At 46.0% G+C, this 14,632-nt stretch overlaps 1 protein-coding gene across 1 annotated transcript in view; it reads right to left on the reverse strand.

Annotated features, from left to right (window-relative positions):
- SLIT1 (slit guidance ligand 1) overlaps positions 1 to 14,632 on the reverse strand; it is a 584,144-nt gene that overhangs the window by 182,003 nt on the left and 387,509 nt on the right. Inside the window, exon 9 of the mRNA XM_030202872.1 lies at positions 4,782 to 4,929. Within this exon, the coding sequence (XP_030058732.1) occupies positions 4,782 to 4,929 (148 nt within the window). The remainder of the gene's footprint in view (positions 1 to 4,781; positions 4,930 to 14,632) is intronic.

Here is a 14,632-nt window from a genome sequence, read left to right on the forward strand (position 1 = left end):
GTCCACAGACTCAGTGAATCAGTCAGACTCTAACCTCTACAAAATGGCCAAGAGCAAGGAGCTGTCTAAGGATGTCAGGGACAAGATCATACACCTGCACAAGGCTGGAATGGGCTACAAAACCATCAGTAAGACGCTGGGCGAGAAGGAGACAACTGTTGGTGCCATAGTAAGAAAATGGAAGAAGTACAAAATGACTGTGAATCGACAAAGATCTGGGGCTCCACGCAAAATCTCACCTCGTGGGGTATCCTTGATCATGAGGAAGGTTAGAAATCAGCCTACAACTACAAGGGGGGAACTTGTCAATGATCTCAAGGCAGCTGGGACCACTGTCACCACGAAAACCATTGGTAACACATTACGACATAACGGATTGCAATCCTGCAGTGCCCGCAAGGTCCCCCTGCTCCGGAAGGCACATGTGACGGCCCGTCTGAAGTTTGCCAGTGAACACCTGGATGATGCCGAGAGTGATTGGGAGAAGGTGCTGTGGTCAGATGAGTCAAAAATTGAGCTCTTTGGCATGAACTCAACTCGCCGTGTTTGGAGGAAGAGAAATGCTGCCTATGACCCAAAGAACACCGTCCCCACTGTCAAGCATGGAGGTGGAAATGTTATGTTTTGGGGGTGTTTCTCTGCTAAGGGCACAGGACTACTTCACCGCATCAATGGGAGAATGGATGGGGCCATGTACCGTACAATTCTGAGTGACAACCTCCTTCCCTCCGCCAGGGCCTTAAAAATGGGTCGTGGCTGGGTCTTCCAGCACGACAATGACCCAAAACATACAGCCAAGGCAACAAAGGAGTGGCTCAGGAAGAAGCACATTAGGGTCATGGAGTGGCCTAGCCAGTCACCAGACCTTAATCCCATTGAAAACTTATGGAGGGAGCTGAAGCTGCGAGTTGCCAAGCGACAGCCCAGAACTCTTAATGATTTAGAGATGATCTGCAAAGAGGAGTGGACCAAAATTCCTCCTGACATGTGTGCAAACCTCATCATCAACTACAGAAGACGTCTGACCGCTGTGCTTGCCAACAAGGGTTTTGCCACCAAGTATTAGGTCTTGTTTGCCAGAGGGATCAAATACTTATTTCCCTCTGCAGAATGCAAATAAATTCATATACTTTCCACAATGTGATTTTCCGGATTTAATTTGTGATGTGCTATCTCTCACTGTTACCAATAACCTACCCTTCAATTATGGGCTGCTCATGTCTTTGTCAGTGGGCAAACTTACAAAATCAGCAAGGGATCAAATACTTATTTCCCCCACTGTATTATACTGTACCTTTGCAGGCTCATTGTTTACATTATACACAAATGATCTAGGGACATGATGCTTTGTGGGCATATTGCTTAAAGCCCTTATCATTTTGACAAAAGTCCTTTTCTCAGTTATATGGCAATACAGATGCTCAGGATCGGGGTGCACTGACAGCATGGTGCCAGGGGAGAAGGGAATGAGGTGTGAGAAGCCTGCAAATCCATCCTGCCTGCATTACTGTACATATTTACCTGTGATTCACTCCAAAGTCGGTGTTGTAGGAGGAGAGGAATATAAGACATGCTGAATAAATTAGATTAGACTCTCACTTTCTAGAGCAGTAAAATTCAGTTAAAATTTTAGTGACCTAGTGAGAATGCATCCTATTAATCAAAGCCTGTCTCCAGGGCTGGATGTAAAAGCAGAAGGCACGGTATCCGAGTGAAATCAATGGCACTGAAACATATCACGTTTGAATAAATTTAAAACAATTTAATTTTTGATGGTATTGATTTTCTGATGCAAGCTAGCAGAAAAGAATATATAAAAAAAATCCACATCTCCGAGCTCTCAGAGAGAGTGATCTAATGAGACATGGTGGCAGTTTTTATATCTCCCGTTAAACCCACCAATTTCTCTCATTGGTTGGAGCTATCAGGGCCGGTGGGGGTGGGGTCAACATTCTTTGGGCCAGCCTTCAAGGGGGGCCTGGTGCCAGGGTCTGTTTCTCTCCTGCTCCTGTGTGACAGGACCTGGGTAATTGCGTCCCGGCACACAGGAGCAGGAGAGTCACAGACCGAAGGAGGAGCTGACGCAGGAAGATAAGGAGGCAGGGGGTGGCGGCTGCCCGAGTGGGGGGCGGTGGCAGCAGCCTGAGGGGGGGGGGGGGCTGTGGTGGTGGCTGCGGCGGCCCTGTCCTGGGCCCAGCTCTGTCTCTTGGCAGCCCTGGGAGCTATACAAGGGCTGTGAGCACTTGGCCCATATCAACGGCTTGCAAGTGTTTATCTCTGGGGCCACTTATCTCACAGTGACAAGCAATGGTTGTGGCTTTGGCAGTCAGTCACATTCACAGCCTTCTCTATACATAGGTTTTCATAATGAATTTATTTGCCTATGGGTCTTATGTGGAATTTGAAATAGAAAAAGTTTGCTGAAATGTCAGTGTATTGTAACAAACGTAAATCCTGATACACGTACAGAGTTACAAAAATTCAGTAAACAGAGGCACAACTCGGTGATTTTTATAGTCCCAGTCATGAGCACAAACATTCAAGATTTAGCATATGTACTGTCCAATTTTGCGTTGAATGTGGGCAGCAGAATCGAGACGTCCTGGTCAGGACATTCTCAGTTCCGGTGGTATTTTAGAAAAGCTTTGTTGACACAGAGTGTATTCTACAATACCTGCAGGAATGAAGAGTAGCCATTTTACAAATGTACATGAGGTTGAAATGAACGGCACAATCCTGGCAGCTTCCGCATGGAAGTGGCGATGCCACAATTTCCATATGTAAATAGTGGAGCTTCCACATGCAGCTGCCCTAGTTTATAAATCTACACATGTAAATGCCAGCAATGAAATTGTGAGGCTGCTGTTTCAATTTGGTGTCATTTTGGAAAGGGAAATGGCTCGTTTAATCTCTCTGTAAAGCCCTAGCCGAAATGAGAACTTCTTTAAAACCTGTGTATGTCTCTGAGCTGGTGTGAAATACGAGGGGAATTCTTTTTGTAAAATGGGGAATAGATGTGTAGATTTTTGTCCCACTCAAGCACTACCCAAACCACAACCTACTATAATATATCACCGAGAAAAGCAAATCTAGGAACCCGGAGCTACCTACTACTACACCTTCCCAACTGCAGCAACATCACCTACAAATCCATCCACATTTCAGCAGAGAGCATCAGGCAGCGGCAGCGATTTTCATATCCCGTCAGCTGCCAAGTTCAGAGCCTCCTCACTGCTGCGTCTCGCCCTCTTTTGATGTCATTTCCTGCAGTAGCGAGGAGGCTCTGGGCTCAGCAGCTGACGGGATATGAAAACTGCTGCTGCTGTCTGTCGCTCTCTACTGAAAGGTAGTTGATGCATATCAAGGTATGGGGTGAGGTGGGGTTCCCGAGTCCTGTTTGCAGTAGCCCCTTCTTCAACCTTCAAGCCAGTCCAGCCCTGGGCTCAAGCAGCAGCTTCACCACACATAGCAGTGCTGCTGTGCTGCTCTTTCTAACTCCTCCTCCTTTCAGACTCCTCCTCTTAGGCTCCTTCTTCAAAGGAAATTGCATCATTCTGCAGCCACCCCACCAGAGGAAACTTGGGTGGTGCAAGGCAAATGCAGTATGGGTAACTGTTGTTGGCTGGCTGGGTAGTAGCTTTGTGGTGCTGTACAGCACGCAGATTAGCAGGCATCAGTGAACTTAAGCAAAGGACAGAGAAGAAGTCCTCTGCTTTTTAAAGACTCAGCTTCTCCACAATGTTTCAAGTGAAAGAGAGATGATGGACTGGGGGGGTGGTGAAGTAGGCAAAGGAAGAGGAGATGCTGGATTATGGATGGTGGAGGAAAGGGAAGGGGAGATGCTGAGCTATGAGGGGAAACAGAAGGAAAAGGGAGATTCTGGACTAAAGAGAGGGTAGTGAAGGGATAGAGAGATGCTGCGCTATGGGGAAGGGGAGGGAAGAGAAAGGGAGATGATGACTAAAAAGGAGTAGTGAAGGGAAAGAGAGTTGCTGGATAATGGGGGGATAGGGAAGGGAAGGGAAAGGGCGATACTGGACTATGAGGGGGTTGGGGAAGGCAAAAAGAAATGCTGGACTACGGGGGAAGTGAAGATCTTCATCTTTCCAATTGCAAAAACCTCAAATACAAAACCTACTATGCATCCAACTTCTCCGTTATAGGCAGCCAACTCTGGAACGCAATACCTCGACACATCCGAACAACCAATGAACACCTACCCTTCCAAAAGCTGCTGAAAACTTACCTCTTCAGACAAGCTTACCCAAATAACCCAACTAATTCTCGAACTTAACCACACTACCCATACTCCAATTCTCTCCCCCACTTCTCTCCCAATTGTACTACTCCTTACAACTGGATCATCTCTGCTACACTTCGTACCATACTCTGTGTACCTGTACCTTACTTTATGCTGTCTCTATGATACTCTGTACCATATCCTGTAAGCCGCACTGAGCCTGCTACCGAGCGGGAAAGAACGGGGTATAAATGCCATAAATAAATAAATAAATAAATAAATAAATAAATAAGAAGAGATGCTGGACTATGGGGGGGAGGGGTTGGGCAAGGGAAGGGGAAATGGTAGACTGTTAGGGTGTGTGGGGGTAGGGAGGGCCTTGAACTGCTTCTGGGACAAGGATGAACAGCTCAAGGCCCACCTATGGCATCAGATACCCTTGGACTGGCCCTGTCAGGGGCTAACTATCGTATCTACTTCCAATCCTGAGATATTTCACACATAATCAGGACGTTGAGTTGCCCTGCTGTTTGGTACTCACATCTCAGTCATGGTCTCTGGTAAGTTTGCTGGGATGGCAGTCAGTCCTTTGCCTCGACAGTCCACGATGCCATTACTGCAGGTGCACATGGCAGGGCAAGAGCCGATGGAGAGGCTGCAGAGCTGGGTATTAAGAGAATCTGTTTGACCTATGAAGAACACCAAAGTGAAACAGGTGATACAAGGTGTAAAATGTCCTGTGAAATCACCACCTCTCCTGTTTTGGGGCTGCTCCAGTATTATTGGGATACTTTAAAGACAAATCTATAATCTAGGGCCCCTGCATTTACATGCCCTTTGCATGCATTAATCTCTAGAATACTAATACTTTCAAAGTGTACACTTACTAGTGAAGGTGTCATCAAGGTGCCCAGGCACTATTTTGTAATGGTGCACCTTACTTACATAGGGCTAGATTCTATATATGGCGCCTAAAAAATTGGAGCCAAAAACCCTGCTTAAGCGATATTCTATAAACCACGCCTAAAGTTTGCCACAATTTATAGAATTAACACTTAAGAGGAGAGGTCGTGCATAAATTTAGGTGCCACCAACTGCACCAATGAAAACGTGGTGGAAATGCCTGTGCCTAAATTTATATGCAGAGCACCATTAGTCTACAATTACGCACATAACTCAAAACCACACCCCCAATCCACCCTAAAACACCCATGACCCTCCCATTTTCGCACCCTTGGGAGATGGGCGTCCTTCTCCTAAGGTTGCCCAAATCAGCATAATCGAAAGCCGATTTTGGGTGTCCTCCTTCACAGGGATGACCAAAGTTCAAGGGGGCGTGTCGGCAGTGTACCGAAGACGGGATGGGGGCGTGGTGAACAGATGGGCGTCCTCGGCCGATAATGGAAAAAAGAAGGGCATCCCTGACGAGCATTTGGCCGACTTTACTTGGTCCATTTTTTTTCACGACCAAGCATCAAAAAGGTGCCCAAACTGACCAGATGACCACTGGAGGGAATCAAGGATGACCTCCCCTGACTTCCCCAGTGGTCACTAACCACCTCCCACCCCGAAAAAAAAACTTCTAAAACTTTTGTCTATTTTTTTTTTTTAGAGTATGTCCTTTGCTATGCCTCCATCCCTGCAAGGGCAGTTGAGGACGTCCAAAATGTGGGGTGTTTCTGTGAGAAGGACATCCATGCCTTTACTATGCCTCTGACACCCTATTTATTTATTTATTTGGATTTTGGATCACAGGTAGCAGCAGTGGGATTTGAACTGGCCACCTCTGGATTACAAAAGCAGTGCTTTAGCCACTAGGCCACTCCTCCACTCCACTCCCTTGAAATGTGGCCATCCCTGTGTGGGTGGGGGGGGCAGTATGCAGGTCCCTGGGGGGGGGGGGGGGTAGGTATATGTGTGTCAGCAGAGGCATAACGAAGGTGTGGATGTCCTTTCAAACATTTTGGACGTCCTCAACTGCCTCCCACAGGGATGGCCAAATTTCAAGGGAGTGGAGTGGCAGAGTGGCCTAGTGGTTAGAGCACTGGTCTTGCAATCTAGAGGTGGCCAGTTCAAATCCCACTGCTACTACTTGTGATCCAAAATCCAAACAAATACATAAAGAGGGTGTCGGAGGCATAGCAAAGGCATGGACATCCTTCTCACAGAAATGTCCACAACTGCTATCACAGGGAAGGACATCCTCAACTGCAGTTGCTTCCCCTCCTTAGGAAGGAAATCATGTGCAAATGAGTTAACAGGAAGCAGCTCATTTGCATCCTTCATGCATGCCCGTTCCTTTCCAGATCGGGAAGGGCTTTTTCCATTCAGTTAGTGGGACCAGTGCACTATGAATGCTGGCTCCTCCCACAACCAAATTTGGATTTGGTAATTTCTAAGATGGTCATCCTCGCTTTCCATTATCACCAAAAACCGGGGACGACCATCTCTAAGATGTCACAGGCCTGCTGACTTTATCAAGGAATAGATTTTAAACAATGATTTTTTTTTTTTAATGAGATAAGTAGGGGCATAGCCAGACCTCTACATTAAGGGGTCTGGAGCCCAAAGTGTGTGTGTGTGGAGGGGGGGGGGGGCACATTTTGCCTGCCTCCCTGCCGCAACCCCACATATCTTGCCTGGCAGGGTTCCCCAACTCCCACCAGCTGAAGCCTTTCTCCAGCACTGTTCTCTGCGCACTGCCTGCCCTGCTTCCCCTCGCATTACGTGCATGCTCGGTTTTAGTGAAACTGAGAATGAGCAATGTGTTGCCACAAAAATTGTGAACTCCTCTCTTTCTAATGGGCAACTACCAACAGCATTAAAAAGGGCAATGGTTCACCCTTTGCTAAAGAAAAACAACCTTGTGCAGGACAAACTTGAAAGTTACCGGCCAGTATTTAACATCCCATTTCTAGGGAAACTTATAGAACAAACAGTCTGTGTTCAACTAAGTGATTGGCTAGAAGAGAGAAACTGGCTAGATCCATGTCAATCTGGATTCAGACCCAGTTATGGAACAGAAACAGTCCACATATCCCTACTAGATGATCTTCACAGAAACTGAGACAGGGGATTCGCCTCAATGTTAGTTTTGCTTGATTTCTCTGCAGCTTTTGACACCATGGATCATGATATCATGCTAGCACGACTGACAGAAACAGGTATCAATGGAACAGTACTTGCTTGGTTCAGATCCTACCTATCAGACAGGCAACAATCTGTAACGTTTGGCAGCAACTCATTACCACCATGAGCACTGACCTGTGGGGTACCACAAGGATCAATACTGTCACCTATTGTGTTCAATATCTACCTCAAGCCACTAGCTGAGCTGCTTCAGTCAATGGACACTCAGTTCTACATCTATGCAGATGATGTGCAGCTACTCATACCCAGTGAACCTGACTTACCCAAAGCCTTGAATAAACTGATTACCTACATAAGTACATAAGTATTGCCATACTGGGAAAGACCAAAGGTCTATCAAGCCCAGCATCCTGTTTCCAGGTCACAAATACCTGGCAAGATCCCAAAAAAGTATAAAACATTCTATACTGCTTATCCCAGAAATAGTGGATTTTCACAAAGTCCATTTAATAATGGTCTATGGACTTTTTCTTTAGGAAGCCGTTCAAACCTTTTTAAAACTCCGCTAAGCTAACCACCTTTACCACATTCTCTGGCAACGAATTCCAGAGTTTAATTACATGTTCAGTGAAGAAATATTTTCTCTAATTTGCTTTAAATTTACTACACTGTAGCCTCATCGCATGCCCCCTAGTCCTAGTATTTTTGGAAAGTGTAAACAGATGCTTCAGATCTACCCATTCAACTCTACTCATTATTTTATAGACCTCTATCATATCTCCCCTCAGCCGCCTTTTCTCTAAGCTGAAGAGCCCTAGCCGCTTTAGCCTTTCCTCTAATATCAATTCAAGAATGAGCTAAACAAAACAAACTTTGCCTGAACACAAGTAAAAATGAGCTTCTCTGGGTCCCTAACACAAGTGGATACATAACTGACATCAAAATCTCTTTTGGGAAGTATGAACTCCCCCTCAAATCACAAGTCAGGAACCTTGGAATACAGTTAGAGAAACCATATACATGCAGAAGTGTCTTGTCCTCAGTCAATAGTCTGTACAATCCACTGGGGTTTATGGTACCAATCACTATTCGAGCTTTCCCAAAGTACTGATGAGTGGGATGTTCCACTGTCACCAGAAATGTGACAAGAATGGGAGAAATAGAAAGATGCTCTAAAAATTCTTGCACTGCATATCCCATACACTTACATCTCTGAAGTACTCAGTACTACCTGTCACAAAGAGATCTGCATCTTCTCAGACGCTTCTGACAAAGCATAGCTGCAGTGACCTCTCATATGAGATTCATCTTTTGCAAAGCCAAGTTAGCATTACAACCCAATCATACCATTCCACGCTTAGAATTGTGTGGAGCAGTATTAGCAACAGAGATAGCATAGATGATACTAGGTGCAATGGACATTCAAATAGAGACAGTCAATTTGCACACCGACAGTAAAGTCATCCTGGGCTTCATTTACAACCAAACCAGGAGATTTTACATGTACATCAGAAACAGAGCTGAGCATATAAGGAAGTCAACATGATCAGAACAGTGGCATTACATGTCAACCAAAATCCAGCAGATTGTGCCACCAGAACAGTGCCAGCATCTCATCTAATGGAAATCATGTGGTTATCAGGACCAGATTTCCTTCTAAAACCTGGCCACACGTACCTAGCTATGGAGAACTCCTTTGAGCTTATAGACCCTGAATTGGATGCAGAAATATGTCTAGCGACAACCGTTCTTGCCACCAGCATTCTGTCTTCAGTTTATTAACCAGCTGATGAAAGCTCAGACACCTATCAAAGTGCCATTAGAGATGAAGAACTGCAGATCATCAATGACAACTTTGCACCACCTGGGAACTTTGACACCAGACTCCCATGGAAGACAACAAAATTCTTCAGCTGAGTTATCACTGCGCCAGTGATCCACATACACCACAAAGAGACATGAACTCCATGGATGTTAGGATCTGGTAACTGTGAGCCCCTGTGCCCTGACTGAGCACGATGAAGATGGAGTGACACCGCACTCGGTCAGGCAGCCAGACAACCCCAAGCTTCACCTGGGAGACGACCACCGTTCCCTGAGAGTTGAGCCCTCAGATGCAGGCGGCCACCAGGACTTCTGGAACTGGGGGGTTGCACAACCGCTGACCAGGTAAGCAAGCAGAACAGACACAGTTCAAGAGCCAGGAAATCCGTAGGGCAAAGAGTAGTCAAAAACAGTCCAAGGTCAAGGCAGGCAGCAAAACATGCGAGGTCCGGGAAACAAGCCAAGGTCTGGAACACTGGATCTGAAGACAAGGAGCACCGGCGTGGATCTCAAACACAATTGAGGCCGAAGCAATGAAGGACTGGAGGCAGGGCTTTAAATAGTGTAGGAATCAATCTCAAACATGTGCAGCTGATCCAAGATGGCTGCCCCCATCAGCAGAGAAGCCCAACGCCCAAATATGGGCTTCCTTCCTGCAGCCGGCCAGCCCCAAGATGGCCACCACAAGCTGAGATGCCCATCCCAAGATGGCCGACCTATCCTGGAGAAACACCATCAAGATAGCCAGCTATCTCTGCCGGACCGCTCGCTGGCGAATCGGCCGCGCAGGCCTGGAACCAGGTGAGGAACGTAACAATGGACCATTGTCCACTCCAGAGACTTTTCTCTCATATGTTGTTTGTTGTTTGTGTTGTCTGTCTTTTGTTTCAGCTCCTGCAAGACTGCAAGAGAGAAGTCACTTGAATGACAGAGACCTTGAGACAAGCAATTATTAACCTACAAGATCCAGCTTTATTAATGGACTTTGCAAGCTTATAATGTTGATAGTTTGATAAATTAAATAGTGGTATCTACCGATACCAGGTGGGGAGTGTCTGCTCCTCCATTTGCAGGGAGGCAGATGATAGGCTATATAATAAGACTACAGATCCCTGTATTCCTGTGGTCCCCTGTAATAGGCTCTTTCAGAGCACATGTCTGGTTCCGTGTGTCTTATAGGACTCTATTGGCTTGCCTTGTTCTCTAAGCTTGCTGGGCAAGTTGCCCCCTCCCTTTCTCTCTCCATCGGGTCTGGAGAGTTTATCTGCAGCATATCTCCTCTGTGAACTGAAACTAGCTATGCTGTATTCTGTTGTATGATCCTTTCAAGCTACTGTGACCCTATAAAGATTTCACCAGTGTAAAAGTATAAGTATCAGCTTCTCTCTTGCAAGGAGAGAGAGCAGGTTGAGAATAGACTCTCAGTCTGCAAGGCAAAAACTCTTGTCCAGCACATCTGAACTGTAAGTGGCCGATATTCAGATCGTGGGAGGGAGCCCGGGTAACTCCCATGGTCGACGGTCATCCCAGATATTCAATGCCGGGTCATTTCTGGTGACCGGCATTGAATATCCGGTTTATTTTTGGACAGTTTAAACTTAACTGGCTATGTTAATATTTGGAGATAGTTGGTTAAGTTTAAACTGGTCAAAGATATTCCACCTATTTACGTGGCCTGATATGGCTACTTACAATAGCCAGCTATGCGCTGAATATTTGGGGATAGCTGGCTATATCACGCAATATAGCCGGTTATCTCCTAGTCACTAACCGGGAAAATTCAGTGGGGGATAGCTGGTTATCTGCCACTGAGAATAGCCAGGTAGGCGGTTAAGTGCCATTTAACTGGTCAGGTGCCGTTCCTGGCCGGTTAAATAGTTTTGAATATTGGGAGGTAAGTTATTTTTCCTTGTTTGATTACTGCATTAAAAGAAGATTTTGGTTCAAGAGTTCTGAGTCTTCTCATAGTGATGTTCTACATACTGGTTTAAACTGCATGCCAATCACCCAGTGACATGGCAGAATACTGACTGAGCAATATGTTAGTGTGTAAGAATAAAATATTAATAGTACAAGTAGTGAACAACCCCAAGCTACCTATACAGAGTATAACTTGTCTGGCCTGATAAATTATACCATACCTGACATTAACATAGTATCGCAGCAACAGAAGAGTAGAATGGCCCATCCACTTTGTCTATTTGCATCAGTATCAATAGTGAAATAGTTTTGGAAAACTGTTTGCAAGTTCTGATATCTTTTACCAAAAACTTTAAACAGCCGTAGCGAGGGGAGCTGACACCCGGGGCGGGTCGCCGCTGCGCACCCCCCCCCCCCCGGGTGCAGCACGGCACACCCTTCTCCTGCAGGAGCGCACCCCCCCCCGGAGCGCATACCCCCCCCCGGAGCACATACCTGCGGCGAGGGACGGGCGGGAGGGCCGATCCGCCCCGACTGCACGTTGCTGGGGTGTGTCGGCTCCGCACCGGTTCACTGCTCTCTCTGTCCCGGAACAGGAAGTAACCTGTTCCGGGGCAGAGAGGGCAGTGCACCAGCGCGGAGCCGACACCCCCCAGCGGCGTGCACCCGGGGCGGACAGCCCCCCCCCGCCCCCCCTTCCTACGCCACTGACTTTAAACCAATGCCAGGAAGCCGAATAATGCCAGAAGATTCCCTTTTAATGACTCAGTACATTTAAATAACATTATCCCCCCTGTTTACTAAGTCACGCTAGCAGCTGCCTCGAGGCAATGCCGACACAGCCCATTCAAAGTGAATGGGCTTTGTTGGCATTAGTGCACAGCAGCTGTTAGCGTGGCTTTGTAAACAGGGGGGGGGGGGGAGTAAATATGTGACAGAAGAGGGGCATCAGACCATAATCTACTCACACTGGGAAAATTTGAACTTCACTGCAGTCCTGCACTGCAGCCCTTGCTTGAAGTGCTTTTTGGTGATATATATTTTTTTTGTTGCTTAAATAATCTAGACCAAATGTACAGCATCCCAGGCTGATAAAAAGCAAAAGATTTTCCCAGTGATGTCCACATCCAGATCCCAGATTCCACCCTAGTGCCCAACACTGAATGAATCAGTGCTGCTACACTGCAAGACTCCCATGGTGCTGTTGTACACTGCCAGCTCTGTTGCTGTGGTGATCCCATAGTGCTAACTTTGCTGCTGTAATTTAAAAGAAAATCCTGGGACCTTTGAATACAGCAGATCAGACGGCACCATGGAATTCTCTGAGTTGCTGTGGCAAAATTAGTATAAAGGAATTTTTGTTACAGCACATCCTTTGCTTCCTGGCATTGATTTAAAAACCTCAGTGCCAGGCTACCCACCGTTTCATGTGTTTCATGGTTGCAGATTTCTTGGTGGGGGGGGGGGGGGGGGGGAGGAAGGAGGGGGAGGGGGGTTCCATATCCTGTTTTGTTACTGACACAGCTTTTACTGAATCAATATTTACAATACATGAGTTTTTGCACCTGCACGGTCTCTAATGTTCAAAAACATTTGCAGTACAACCTTGCTTTATTATGTCACCGGTGCAGCAAAAGATGTCACAGTCTGCAAAGCCTCCAGTTTCTTCTGAGCTGTTACTGCCCAAACGTTTGACTCTTGATAATATTTGTGACCTTGCTGTCTGCCATTGCCAGACGAGACTGAATATTCTCTGGGGTCTGAGATCAGTTCAGACACAACGGTTCCGCACTAGACAAATAGTAACATATTAAGAGATAGCAGATAAAGACCTGAATGGTCCATCCAGTCTGCCCAACTGTCACACTCATTATCAAGTCATAATTAAATCAGCAATGAATGTGATGCAAAATACTTGATCATGGTCTTTCTTTGACATTTCTGGGACACAGACCATAGAAGTCTGCCCGGTCCTGTCCTTACATTCCAACTACTGCAGTTGCTGGGGAAGCCCGCTCCAGCTTATCTGTCTTGTCATTTGCGGGACAAAGACCATAAAAATCTGCGCAGCACTGTCCTCTGGTTCCAGCCACTGAAGTTCCTGTTGAAGCCCTTTCTAGCCTATCTTAAACCAGATTGCCATATACGGGATACAGGGCGTACAAGTCTGCCTGGCGTCAGCCCTAGTTCATAACAGCCGGAGTCACCATCTAAATGTTATGTGACATATCCTCAATCCATGCAGCCATTTACATTTAGAAGTTTTTTTAGACCATTCATTCTCTAGAGATCCTCTGTGTTTATCCCATGTCATTTTGAATTCTGTCACTGTTTTTGTCTCTACCACCTCCCTCAGGAGTGCATTCCAGGCTTCGACCACCCTTTCTGTGAAAAAGAATTTCCTGACATTACTCCTAAGTCTACTGCCCTGCAAATTCATAAGAACATAAGTGTTGCCATACTGTCACAGACCGAAGTTCCATCAAGCACAGCATCCTGTTTCAACAGTGGCCAATACAGGTTACAAGTTCCTGGCAAGATCCCAAAACAGTACAATACATTTTATGCTGCTTATCCTAGAAATAAACAATGGATTTTCCCCAAGTACATCTTAATAATGGCTTATGGACTTTTCTTTTAGGAAGCTAGCCAAACCTTTTTCAAACCCTGCTAAGCAAACTACTTTTACCATATTCTCTGGCAATAAATTCCAGAGTTTAATTACACATTGAGTGAAGAAATGCTTTCTCCGATTCGTTTTAAATTTACTACTTTGTAGCTTCATTGCGTGCCCCTAGTCTTAGTATTTTTGGAAAGAGTAAACAAGCGATTCACGTCTACCCGTTCCATGCCACTCATTATTTTGTAGACCTGTATCCTATCTCCCCTCGGACATCTCTTTTCCAAGCTGAAGAGACCTAGCCGTTTTAGCTTTTCCTCATAGGGAAGTCGTCCCACCCCCTTTATCATTTTCATCGCCCTTCTCTGTACCTTTCCTAATTCCACTATATCTTTTTTGAGATGCGGTGACCAGAACTGCACACAGTTTTCGAGGTACAGTTGCACCATGGAGCGATACAAAGGCATTATAACGTCCTCATTTTTTGTTTTCCATTCCTTTCCCAATAATACATAACATTCTATTTGCTTTCTTAGCCGCTGCCGCACACTGAGCACAGGGTTTCAACATATCATCAATTCATGTCCTCTAGTTTTACCATTTCATTGATTTATTTTTTGCATCCTTTTAACATTACAGGCCTGATATTCAGCTGGCAGCTGACCGCCAGTTGGCGTTGTACCCAGAAATTCGATGCTGGACCATATCCAGGCCTCAGCATTGAATTTTCAGGTGTATGGAGCCGGTGAAAACATAGCCAGTTAAGTGCGGTATTCAGCACTTAACCGGCTATGAAGAACTGCATAAAGATAGGACTGCTTTTTATGCAGTCCTATTAAAGCACTTATCTTAACTGGTAAGTGCTAATTCTGCCCCCCCAGAATGCCCCAGTCGCTAACTGGGCATTTTCAGTGGCACTATCCAGGTCATTTAGGGTT

This window comes from Microcaecilia unicolor, chromosome 5 (assembly GCF_901765095.1).
Source record: "Microcaecilia unicolor chromosome 5, aMicUni1.1, whole genome shotgun sequence".
NCBI classification, from domain to species: Eukaryota; Metazoa; Chordata; class Amphibia; order Gymnophiona; family Siphonopidae; genus Microcaecilia; species Microcaecilia unicolor.